The 13,163-nt window shown below is 50.0% G+C and overlaps 1 protein-coding gene across 1 annotated transcript in view; it reads right to left on the bottom strand.

Moving 5' to 3' along the window:
• The window catches only part of Vstm4 (V-set and transmembrane domain containing 4), an 85,363-nt gene extending 73,775 nt beyond the window's left edge, over positions 1-11,588 (bottom strand). Inside the window, exons 1-2 of the mRNA XM_052190144.1 lie at positions 11,324-11,588; positions 3,637-4,035 (exon numbers count right to left, since the gene is read on the bottom strand). Coding sequence (XP_052046104.1) covers positions 3,637-4,035; positions 11,324-11,378 — 454 coding nt within the window. The 5' untranslated portion in view covers positions 11,379-11,588. The remainder of the gene's footprint in view (positions 1-3,636; positions 4,036-11,323) is intronic.
• Positions 11,589-13,163: the final 1,575 nt, after the last annotated feature.

The following is a 13,163-nucleotide window of genomic DNA, read 5'->3' as shown; positions in this document are numbered from 1 at the left end:
ATGATGATACTGGACCAACCCTCTGAAACTGTAAGCAAGCCCCCAGTTAAATGCTTTCTTTTCTAAGAGTTGCCTTGTTCATGGTGTCTCTTCACAGCAAGAGAACTAAGATAGTACCAAAAACAGTCTACAGATTAGAGTCAATACAATTCCTATCAAAATACCAGATGCTTTCTTCACAGATGTAAGACAAACAATCTCAAAATGTGTGTGCAGGAAACACCAGACCAAGCCAAAGTAATGCTGAACAAAAACCGTGTCACCATGTCTAACTTCGAGTCACACAGCAGAGAATGCACAATAAAAACAGCAAGGTGCTGGCACAAAACAGGCGCACAGATCAATGGAGTAGAATAGAAGAGCCAAATAAACTCCATGCGACCACAGCCAGCTGATCATGACAAAGACACTCAGAAACACACAGGAAAAAGACAGAACCTTCAACAAATAGTACTGAGAAATCAGGACTTCAACAGACAGAAGAAGGAAAATAAAACCTACATCCTTACCGCTTGCCATGTACAAAAGTTACCTCCAAATGGATAAAGGACTTCAGTATAAAACTGGATACCCCAAAACTGTTAGAGAAAAATGCAGGGAATATGCACAGGTAAGGACCTTGTGAACAGGAGGATTCTGTGGAGGAACTTAGACCAACAATTGACAAATGGAAGCCCAGGAGAAACTAAGGGCCTCTGCCAGCAAAAGAAAGAGTCAAGGCTTGCACAATGGAAGAAACTCTTTGCAGCTATACAGAGGATTAGTGTCTGGACTACACAAAGAACTCAAAGAACTAAACACCTAGGAAACAACACAACTGGAAAAAGAATGGACTGTGGAACTGAACAGAAAGTTCTCAGAAGAACACAAATGGTTAGTAAGTACTCTTGAGCGCTCAAAATCCTTAGGCATCAAAAAGTGCAGAGTAAAGCGACATCAAAGCCTCCATTAAACCCCAGTCAGAATGACTGCCAGGAACCCAAATGACAACAAATACCTGTGTGGATTTTGGGAGGGGGAATGTTTATACAGTGCTGGTAGAAGTGTAAAGGAGTGCAGCTGTTTTGGAAATCAATACGAAGTTTTCTCAAGAAACTAGAAAGAGATCTATCATAGAACCTGCCTCTACCATTCCTGGAATGTACCTAGAAGTCTTCACATCCTACTAGAAAGACACTACCCTTGCTCAGACATGTTGATGGCTGCCCTATTCAAAGTAGGTAGGAAATAGAATCAACGTAGATGTCCATCAGCTGACAAATGGACAATGGAAACACAGTACCCACACACAATGGAATATTACTCAGCAATGAAAAGAGGAGAAAAGAAAAGAAATCTAAAACATGATGAGCAAAGGAAAGGGTACTGCAGGGAAGCAGGAGGGACAGAGATGGAAGGGAAAGGAAGGGAATGTGGAGATGAAGGAGAAAGAGCCTTACTTCTGGTGAAGCCTTGCAAGCTAACTTGGATGTTTGAAGCAAGTTCTCAGATGAATGTTCTGGAAGGAACAGCTTCACTCACTTCAAGTACATCCATATGAAATAATAAACTAATGGTAGCTTATTTAGATGCAGTAGACCCTTTTACCTATGCTAATTGATGGCATTTGCCTCAACCATGAGATTTAGTACATGGCTCCAGCACACACTGGACACATAGACATATTTGCACAAATACATGCACAGGCACATGCTTCACTCTTAAAGAAAGGATCGATTGCTGCAGAGCCAGGGGAGCATCCGTGCTGTTTGCCTCCTCAGCCACTGCATTTTCTGTTTGGTTTTCTATGCCAAAATACATATCTACATTAGCAGTCATTTGTTTTCTTGAATTAATTTGCTTGAGGCGGGAAGTGCACAGCAGTTTTGCAAATACATCATACTACAAACCACAACACCAGCCCCAAGGACAGTGGCTGCTTCAGAGACCCCCCACATAGATTACCTCCCTTTAACACTAACACGTCCCTACTACATGGAGCTATAAAAAGAGTTTCACAATGGAAAACCTAGTCACCGTTTAAAAAGATTACCAGAATAATGTAGCCTTAAGTCTTTAGTGTTATACAGTGTGTGTGATAATTACCATCTCTTTCATATTTTAAACAAACAGCTTTACCCTGTGACTCTCTTAACCAGGTGTAGAACCAAACAAGAGCAAGTTTGATGCTCTTAAATACATAACTTGAGTGCACTCACAGTGCCAGAGGCATCTTAGTGATAAAAATGGCAACCTTCCCACATGGTGTTTGGTAGCCGAGATATTTGGGAAATGCAAACTCACCTCCTATCTGTCTGCAGGAAGGGAGGGCTACCCTAGCTCCTACACCTTCCTCACAAACTTCACAGTTAGCTGAGACCCAAGCCTGGCAGCAGATCAGGCACACAAAGTATCCCCATTGATAAGGCCTGGAAGTTTATATCCAGTTCTCCCACCACACACTTGGTTTTGGGCACCAGACACCCCTAGTCAAAGTGATCACAGAGACACAGCTCTGAAGAATAGACTGGAGATTGTCAAAGTCCTGCCTCCTAGCTAAAGTCTAGTCTAACTCCTCAGGGACTTTCTCAACAAGGCTCAGCCTTGGTGTAGGAACCGTTGAACAGACACAGTAACTAACAGTCCATGGCCTTGTGCCTGCAGTGACGCACTTGCCATCAGAGCCCACCTGGGAAAATCCAATGTGTCCGAAGATCACTGTCTTCCTGATCATATCTGAAGACACGTCATCTTCTAGGCTCTGTGAGAAGGAAGGGTCCTGCTTCTGGAAGCTTCTAATACACTTCCACATGGGCCAAAGATGCTGTTTGCTTTTCAGTATTATTGCCTTTTGAGTCTGAAACGTGCCCCAAGTGTTGAAAGCTTGGTCTCCAATTATTGGTGTTACCGGAGGAGCTTGTAGACACTGTGTGCAGTATAACCTAGCGGGGGTGGGGGGGGGTGGGGGGGGTGGGGGTGGGATGAGGTGGGGGTGGGGGAATGGGTCCCATTGTGGCCTTGGCTTTGTGGTGGCTGTGCTGTGAGCACCTGCCCCGTACCATCACATCCCTCCCTCTTCCATGACAATCTGGCCTGCTGCATGGGGCCAAGCGGCTACATCCTGAGCACCAAAACAGTAAACCGTAATAAATCTGTCCTCCCTTAGATGATTTCTGTCTGGTATTCCGTCACAGCACCAAAAAAAGTAATGAAGAGTGTTGCTCTCTGTAACCTGTTCGCTGCCCTGACTCGCTGTACTATGTCCCACAGACCCAGCTTCCACTCTCCCTTACTCTCTCTTAGAACCACAAAGTCCCAGTCAAAGTCCACAGGAAGTACAGCTCACACCATGCACTCACAGGCCTCTGGCTACGGAAAGTAGGAAAGGTCATATTTCAGACAGGACATGACTAATTTGTAGGTTGTCACTGCTCTGTCCTTGCCTCCATATCTACTTTCTACATCAGCCACAGTGTCCAAGCGCTGTCCTCATCCTCATAACTTGACTCACAGGCCTGTGGCCCACAGAGACCACAAGGTGTGTACTAACTACACTAGCAAAGCCAATGAGGCGTCCAGCATTCACACATCGACAAAAGCCGGGACCCCTGATCTACCACAGCCTGCGCCTCCTCAGAGACGCCAGCGCCTCCTCACCTCTCATTTCCGTCGCTGAGGAGCCATTGGACCAGGCTGTCCACTTATTCCGGTGTTTGCTGATTTCTTGCACTTTGCAGACATACTGCCCTTGGTCCGCTGGCCGGAGCGTCAGGACAGACAGCCTGTACAGCACCCCTCGACGCTCCTCGAGCAGGCGGAGTCTCTGCTGATTGGCAGTCCGGCTGAAGTTCCCATAGTACTGGATCACCCGGAGCTTCGTCATCTTCACCATCAAGGCCTCCTGGGAGCCGTCCGCAGCGAAGAACCAGCGCACAGCCAGCAAGCTGTCCTTCCGCCTCTTCTGGGAGACGTGGCAGAGGAGAGTGGCATTTTCCCCTTCCAAGAAGTCCACCACAGGTCCTGGGGACACCGTGACATTGAGAGCACCACACACCTCTGCAATGGAAAGGGGAAAGGTCAATGAAGAACGCAGCCTGGGTACATGCAGCCAGAAGCAGGGACAAGCCACGCCCTGTTGGCATCCCGGTGCTCTGAAGGGAAAGAGAGGCAGTGGTCTTGGCTCTCTCTACACTCCCTCAAGATGCCTCAAGATCCCTCAAGATGGCAGGGAAAGGCCTAGAATTCTGAAGCATCTTCTGGGGTATTGGGAGAGCTCCGTATCCCTCCTGGTTCCATCCTTCCTTCCTTCCATCATCTTTGTTTACTTTAGCTTGTTTGTTTGTGAGCAAAGATCCTGAGTCCAAAGAAGCCACTGAGAATCCCTTCTACAGGCCTCATGGCTCCCACAGTCCTGTGTGTGATGGTCTCGTTCACGTGGTGTGCGGAACACCGGCCATCGGAACAGACACATTCTCAAAAGACGTTTTCCTGTGCCACGGAAAGTCAGATTATACATATGTATCACGACTAGGAGAATATCTTGAAAGCTCATCTTACATCCCACCACAGCATACAAAATGAAGCAAAAAAATGGAAGGAAGGAAGGAAGGAAGGAAGGAAGGAAGGAAGGAAGGAAGGAAGGGAGGGAGGGAGGGAGGGAGGGAGGGAGGGAGGGAGGGAGGGAGGGAGGGAGGGAGGGAGGGAGGGAGGGAGGGAGGCGCCTCTGGAACTAGGATGAATGTGGATGTGGGGCCCTCCCAATACCCCAAACATTGCTTCAGAACTCCAGGCCTTTCCATGACAACCTGCCCTTTGATTTCTTATTGTAAACTAACGTAGGGGAGCCCACACCTAGCTACAGTTCTACTCCTAAGCTTCATAGGAGAAGCTGAACACTGGTTCCTTTCCCATGAACCAACCCCATGGTGCACCATGGGTGAAACAGCACTGCCAGGCCACGCGGAAGCTGGTGGGAGGGGCCACGGAAGCTCATGGGAGGGGCCATGTCAGATGCGGATGCTCTCAGAACCTTTCTAACCCCTAGCTTTCTGCAGGCATCCCAGGTTAGCCCAGGACACCACGTGTGACGATAGAGGCGCTTTAGAGACCTAGCAGAATGCTTTGGCAAACACCCATGCTCATACTACCAATCACTGACTGAATGAACACATTCATCCATTTATGAGGACAGAGTCCTAACCACTTCTTCAAAGCCTCATCTCTCAGTATCTCACAATGGAAATCAAATTCCAACCTCAGTTTCTGAGGGAATAAAGCCTCGACCACGACAGTCATGTTCTTGGTTATTTTAAATAAGTTGCCATTTGAAAAATTGTATTTGAAGGATCGGTCTTCTATCCTGTGGCCTTCTTAGAAGCTGGGCGCTAAACTCAGGACCCTCCAGAATAATGGAGAACTTGAACTCGGTTGCATCCACCAGTCCCCTTTGTTGGGTGAGGTAATAGTCACAAGGGGGTTAGGACAATAAGCATTGGGAAGTGTTCCTCAGCACCCAGCACTAGGGAAGGCTTTGGTTGATGGACTAGAGTCAAGGGGAGAGGCTACTGGACGCTGTGCTCTGTGTGAAATCCCCAGTGCTCTCTCCAGCCAACAGGCCTCTGAGAAGTCCTTCCTGGGCGCCTCAAGTGTCGCTTTACACGGCAAAAGGCACTCCACACTGATTCAGCTAAGTCAAAGCTCTCGGACTATCTGGGATGTCCTGCGGGCTGCTCTCTGCTTTGCCCAGAAGCAGTGCCTTTGCTGCGGGAAGTCAATCACAATGAAGCAGAATGGCCCGCTTCTTCCACGCATCTCGGCCATCTGGCTGGCACCTGGCCAGGGTGGACAGCCCTTCCTCCTGACGGTGGCTGAGGCTCATCCGCGGTGCAGGGCCTCACGTGGGAGTTCCCTGGTGAATACGGAGGCAGCTGGGACCCCTGGCTGACCTCTGTTCCGTTAGCCATTGAGAACTGGACAGAGGAGAGAGCACCACAACACAGCAGCTGGCTTACAGAATCCAGGGCCAGCCGGAGCCACCCCCAAAGGCTCCCCGCTGGAGCCAGAGGGGCTGGGAAGAGAGGAAATGGAAACAACATGGGTGGGATGATAGCAAAGCGAACCCAGGCTCCAGGCTCCTCCTGGTAACTCCACATGAAGAGGGGATTATTTATAGTGACTGAAACCTAGAGAATGTGCCAAGTGTTCCAGTCCCCATGGGAGGTCAGATTCCATCCTGGAGGCAAATTAGTGCCCCTCCCCTTGCTGTCCTCCTGTGGCTCAGGCCCAAAGGCCTATCTCAAGCTTCAGAAAGCAAAGGGACTGGGGCGTGGGGACAACCAGGGCATCCTTCTCTCTCTCCAGCAGTCCATGCCCTTCTACCTTTTGTCCATTTTCTTACAGATGCTCCAAACATCAGTGTCTCCCATAAGAGTCCTAAGGCATTCATCGATGGCTTAGACTTAAGCCATCTTAGACTATTCATTCTTCAATGTTCTAACCCCCTAGTACTTCCAAATGGGGGTGCATTTGGAAGTTAAGACTAAGTTAAGTGAGATCCTTAAGGTGGACCCAGTGACAATAGGAAGCAATGTGACAGATGTGACTAAGAAGAGGTTAGAAACTTTGTAATTTAAAGGACAAAACAGCAACCAACAAATTTGGAAAAGATCTTTACACAACCCTGCATCCGACAGAGGGTTAATATCCAAGATATACAAAGAACTCAAGAAGGTAGACTCCAGAGAGCCAAATAACCCTATTAAAAAAAATGGGGTATAGAGCTAAACAATTTTCACTTGAGGAATATTCTCTTGAATGGCTGAGAAGCACCTAAAGAAATGTTCAACATCCTTAGTCATCAGGGAAATGCAAATCAAAACAACCCTGAGATTTCACCTCACACCAGTCAGAATGGCTAAGATCAAAAACTCAGGAGAAAACAAGTGCTGGCACTGGTGGGGTTGCAAGCTGGTACAATCACTCTGGAAATCAGTCTGGCGGTTTCTCAGAAAACTGGGCATGATACTACCAGAGGACTCCACTATACCACTCCTGGCCATACCCAGAGGATTCCCCAGCATGTAATAAAGACACATGCTCCACTATGTTCATAGCAGCCCTATTTATAATAGCCAGAAGCTGGAAAGAACCCAGATATCCCTCAATGGAGGAATGGATACAGAAAATGTGGTATATTTACACAATGGAATACTACTCAGCTATTAAAAACAATGAATTCATGAACTTCTTAGGCAAGTGGGTGGAACTGGAGAATGTCATCCTGAGTGAGGTGACCCAATCACAAAAGAACACACATGGTATGCATGCACTGATAAGCGGATATTAGCCCAGAAGCTCGGAATACCTAGGAAACAATTCACATATCAAATGATGCCCAAGAAGAAGGAAGGAAAGGCCCCTTGGTCCTGGAAAGGCTCAGTGCAGCAGTGTAGGGAAATACCAGGATAAAGAAATGGGAAGGGGGTGATTGGGGAACAGGGGGAGAGAAGAGGGCTTTCGGGGAGGGGGATCCAAGAAAGGGGATATCATTTGAAATGTAAATAAAGAATATATAGAATAAATTAATTAATTAATTAATTAATTAATTCCAACAAAAGAAGAAGAGGAGGAGGAGATTAGAACACGGACTCCTGCAGATGAAGACCATTCATACAGGAAGAAGCTACCACACCAGCCAAACAGAGAGACCTAAGGACAACCAGACCCCAGCCACCTTGGTCTCCGATTTCACCCCTTGTTAATCAATACAAGTTTGTTGTTAAAGCTATTTGGCATAGAAACACGTAAATGCATGCAGCCCTTTCTTCTATAACCCATCCTTACACACACACATACACACACACACACACACACACACACGCACACGCACACTCGCACACTCACACACATACACAAAGGTGTGGCGACATTAAACCTGAGATGGCCAAGCAACCTAGACTCTGTCAGAAAAGCTTTGCTGAAAGTCACTGGCTCTTATAAGTGGGATCCCTGGAGGCTGAGTTTGTGTGCAGACAGCTGCAGCTCAGGCCCAGCCAGGAAGGGAGAAAGTGCAGGTAGGGGGGCTGGCAAGCACAGGCCCAGCGCAAAGGTGCTTATTCCAATACTCATGGAGAGAAGCTCAGCAGTCCTTTCCCACTGTATCATTGTGTCCCCTGTGGCTCAGCAGAAAGGGGGGCAGGGTAAGCAACAGGAGGCAGGACAATGGAAAATGGGTACACAGGCCAGACAGACTGTGGGCAGAAATGTACGGTGTGTACATGCTGACTCAGCATGAGGGACAGACCTCCCAGGGCAGACGTCACCCATTCCTCCTCCTCCAGCTGACATTATGTAGCAGCTAGGCAAGGCTGACCTTCATCTCTGACCTAAGACACTGTCCCATTAGCGTGAAGCAGAGGGCATGCATCTGCTTTCTGAGCATAGAGAGCTAAGGTGAGGTGTGGGCTCCACCACTTCTCCACACTCAGGGTTTCTGCTTCCCTTTTGTATCTTCTGCCTCCATTGACCTTACAGAGCTAAGAGGTCAGAGGGGTGAGGCAGCTCCTGATTGGGACAAGGAGGGAGAATACAACCACAGAGTCGCCAGCTACGGAGGAAACAGGCAGGGTTTAAGAAAACCCCGGAACAAAAACAAACAAAATGCGAGCTAGCAAGAAAGAAAGACAGTTCTGAAATGACCTTGATCCTTGGTCTTGGGCTTACAGAGACTTAAGAATATGGTTACAAGCTGAAGGCTACCTTGGAATTGGTAAAGCCAAATTTCAGCAGCCAAGAATGACCTCCAAGAGAGAGGGTCTTGCTATGCAGAGACCCCACGGCAGGAAAAACCACGCGCAGGCTAGAATAGAAAGACGGGTATCCCTTTGTGGACTACACCCCGCTGTGGCCCAGACTGAAACCCCTTCATGTGGAAGAAGCCTCTGAAGAGGACTCCTCGCCCCAGTCAAAGTCAACGAGAAAGGTGACGATACGGAAATGGGTGACACTGATCCCACCGAAGGCCAAGCTTCCTGCAGCCATGGTCCCATTCCTTCCACAAGCATGTGCTCTGATGCTCGAAAGCCGGAGGCATCCCTTGAGGCCTGAGTACTGGGAATCACATGGTCCCAGGCCTGTCCAGCTGCCAGAGAGGAAGCAGTGAGCAAAGAAACGAGGTGTCAAGGGGCTAGGTAGAGAGCCTGGGTTGGTGTCCTGTGATGTCCTGGGCTGGCACCTGTTTCTGTTTGGAATGGGGCTCTCAGAGCCTGGGCTTCCTCACCTGAATGGTGAATGGGAAGCGATGTGGTTCATGACGAGTGCCAGTGTAGGGCTGTGGTGAACTGTAAGTCTGTGTGTGTGAACTGTGGAACAACGGAGCAACAGGAAGGGACCCTGCACTGCCTGCGATCAGGACAGGCTCTGCACGCAAAAGCTGCAGGCACACAGATGCCCACTGGGACGCCCACTGGCGCTAGCCTTTACTGACCGTTGCTTCAAAGTTTAATGTACTTTGAAGAAGATTCCCCAAATTTCTGTTTTGCACGGGTCGCACAAGTTACACTGCTGTCCGTGCTTCTGCATGAACCCTGGATTCCTGGGGTTGAGACTCAGAGTCTAGCCTCTGCTTTGGGTAATACCATGGAAAGGACAAACACAGAACAGCTCTCTGAGAGGCTGCCCATGGAGCCCCAGAGTGCAAGGTCCTCTCATGAGGCGGCTGCGTCCTTCTCCCGGATGCAGGAATGGCCTTCCAGCTCTGAGAAGGCCTTGAAGATGAGCGCAGCATGATGGCCTGCCTTCCCACTGCCTAAAGACATCCTCCACTCACCTCCAGGAGCCAGGACTTCTAAGTGACAGCAAAGTGGTATCCTGCTCAAGACAGCAAATCTTGGAAGCACACTGCTCTGTAGCATCAGGGGCTGCTGAGGAGCAGCAGTAAGCAGAGAGGCCTCCAAACCCAGCCCACAAGTTATGCACTGGGAGCCATCACTGAAAACTACCTCCAGTCCAGGGCAAGCACTGCCTTGTCTAGTGACAGAGGTGGACATATGCTCAAATGAACTTCAGGTCAAGTGCAGTTCTAAGGCAGTTAGATGTATTTCCCCCAATTTATCCTCATCAGCTGCTAATTTTACAGCTGAGACTGAGGCCCAGAGAAGCTGAGTTCCTTGCTCAAGCTCATAGGGCGCATAGCAGAGATGAAGTTCAAACCTAGGAGATCTGACGACAGGTAGCCACCACACTGTACCACAGCTTGGCTTTTAATAAGTACTTGGACTGATAGTTTTCTTTTCTGTGAGATGAATGGTGGGATTGGGTGACCAATAAACTCCCATTCTATCCCTAAATGAAGGCGGAAGACTCAGGCCTTGAGTGTGGGTTTATACTTTAAGGGAGTAGGTCTGGCCTTTCCCTTGCAGATGGAGGTCAGGGGTCATGGAGATGTTGCAAAGATTGAATGGCAGCCCGGGGTGAAGGATGATAAGCAGGAGTTACAGGGTCACCCTGAGGGACATCCAGGATGGAATCTAAGGGTTCCGCTTTTCATAGCTGGACCTCTTTGTTTTTAAAACGGGGATAAAAAGGCACTGCCCTTAGAGGTTGGTGGTGAACTGATAAACTGAGCCTTTTTTTTTTTTTTTTTGCAGTATTTGGATCAATAAATACTTGACGTTCTTATTTTGAAACACCGTTGTGATTAAATGAGATAGTGTATACCTGTTGCTAGTAGTCACCTGGGAAGGGAGAGTCACTAATACATCTACTGCTAGGGACCAAAAGGAGAAAGTTCTTTAACAGCTCTAAGTGGCAGCCATAAAACTCCATGCAAGCCAACAGAGGTGACCCCCAAAGAAGTGTGTTTGTGGGGAAGGATCCTGGTGGATGAAGCCGAATACACCCTGTCTAACTAGATTTGATCATCTCAGAAGACTCACTAGTAAGTCCTCAGTGCCCAGCGGGCTAGGAAGATCCGGTCGCTCCTGACCTCATTTTCGGAGCGTCTCCAAAGATAGTTAAAGGGAAGTTGGTGCTGGCAGCAGCTGCGGGTCCGACTACTACGGAAGACCGAAAGAAGCCGCCGACTTGGGACTCCGATCAGGCTGGCTTCGCCCAGAGCTCCTGAGCTCTGCGGCCTGCGTCTCCGAAGGGACCAGGAGCTGTCCCGAGAGGGGGTCCCCACCAGGAGACGCTGGCAGGACTAGGGAACCTAGGAGACCAGAGTCGGGCGCCGTTGTGCCGCCAGGATCGCGGTTACGAGTGCGTCTCCAGGACCCCACGGAAGCCTGGCCTCCCCTCCCGCTCGAGCCCCGGCCTCCCGCGCAGCCGCCCGCCGCGCCGCGCTTACCCGGGGCCGGACCCAGCAGCACAGCCGCCGCCAGCGCTAGGAGCCGCAGTCGCATCTTCCCGCCGCCGCTGCCGCCGGGCGCTGTGACCCGGGAGAGCGCCGCCGCCCGCTGCCGGGCCGGCCTCCAGCCACAGTTCGGGCCAGCAGTGCTGGGTCCCTGGGTCTGCGCCGAACAGGGGGAGCGGCCTCTCCATCCACTGCCTTGGCCAGCCCATGGTGTCCCCTTTCACCACGCCCACGTCTCAGATGAGAAAACTGAGGTGACCCTGGAGACTTTCACGACTCCAAAGCTAAGACATCCGGGAGGACGCAATCTCCCTGAGGCCTTCTGACTTCCTTGTTCCCAGCCCAGTTATTCCTAAGAGGGATCCAGGCCCTTAGGGACTGGGTTTGAGCCTGGACTTCCTTCTCACACTCCCGCCCCAGGCATTCCCATCGAGGAGGCTCACAGCAGCTGAGAGAAACAACTTTCCACTGCTGTCTTGAACTTGGGGAGGAGATGGGGGCTGGGTGAGAATCCCTGGAAAGTTAAAGGGTTCACACAGAAGAGTTCCAGTTTCCAGGTGAGAGCCTGGAATGTCTGTAACCTCCTCTTCCAACTGTTGCTCTGTTGCTAGGCAATAGGACGGTCCCATCCTCCCTGGGTTGTTTACCAAATCAGGCTGAAGTTTGACACCCAAAGCTTGATGGTGAACAACATAGTCATTTTGTGGGTTTTATTTGGGGTTCCTTTGTGAGTAGCCAGGATGGAGGTTGGGGACCCAGAAAAAAAAGCAGCAGTCAAGTAACCCTTTGCTAAAAGTGGTCTTTGGAAGTGGGGGGGAGGAGAGGGGAGGGGCGGGGCAGGGGAGGAGGGGGGAGGGGAGGAGCAGGGGGGAGGGGAGGAGCGGGGGGGGAAGAGCAGGGGGAGGGGGGAGCAGGGGGGAGGGGGAGGAGCATGGGAGGGGGGAGCAGGGGGGAGGGGGAGGAGCATGGGAGGGGGAAGGGAGAGAGGGGGGGAGAGGGGGATGGGAGGGGGAAAGGGAGGGGAGGGGAGGGGAGGGAAGGGGAAGAGGACCTGGGACAGCTTCAGGATGGACTGTCCACACTTCCTGGTCATGCCAGTGGTCTTTGCCCTTTGGGACCTGCCACCAGGGAGATCTTTACACAGGGCACAGATTCCCAGGGACTGGACATACCAGCAGGAAAGCCAGGACAGAAACAGCAGCTTCCCCAGTGAGGCTGCTGGGTCAGGCACCAGAGCAAGAAGTAAGGCAACCAGGTCTAGTGACACATGCGCGCCATCCCAACTACAAAGAAGATGGAGATTTGTCAGTGTAGGCAGCTTAACAAGACCTTTTCAACTTTGAGCCCCTCCCCCTCAAAGGATGGTGATGCCACTCAGTGGTGCAATGCTTGTGAGCATGTGTAGGGCCTTGAGTTTGATCTTCAGTAACATACACATACATATGCACACACACATACACACGCATACACACATACACATGCATACACACATGCACAAACATACATATATACATACACACACACAGCAGGGGGACAGAGTTTAGGGTCAAACTGAGTCCTACAGTCCAAGAATACAAACATCCTTCCAAGACTTCCATAAAACAGCACAGAAACTACTTTGCATGCATGCATGGCCAGTGACCTATTCCATCCCTTCTGTAAGGCCCCAGGCCCCTTAGTTGAATGAACTAAGGTTCAGAGTGGACCCAAAACATACCCAGGGTTCTATGGACACATGGTTTCTTTGTGTGTGTGAAAGTGAGTATGCACGTGTGTGTGTGTGTGTGTGTGTGTGTGTGTGTGTGTGTGTGTGTTTGTCCATGCATTCATATGC

The sequence above is a fragment of the Apodemus sylvaticus genome, chromosome 8 (genome assembly GCF_947179515.1).
Source record: "Apodemus sylvaticus chromosome 8, mApoSyl1.1, whole genome shotgun sequence".
NCBI classification, from domain to species: domain Eukaryota; kingdom Metazoa; phylum Chordata; class Mammalia; order Rodentia; family Muridae; genus Apodemus; species Apodemus sylvaticus.
Note: the sequence above shows the minus strand (reverse complement) of the source record. Positions and strands in the feature narration are given on the sequence as shown.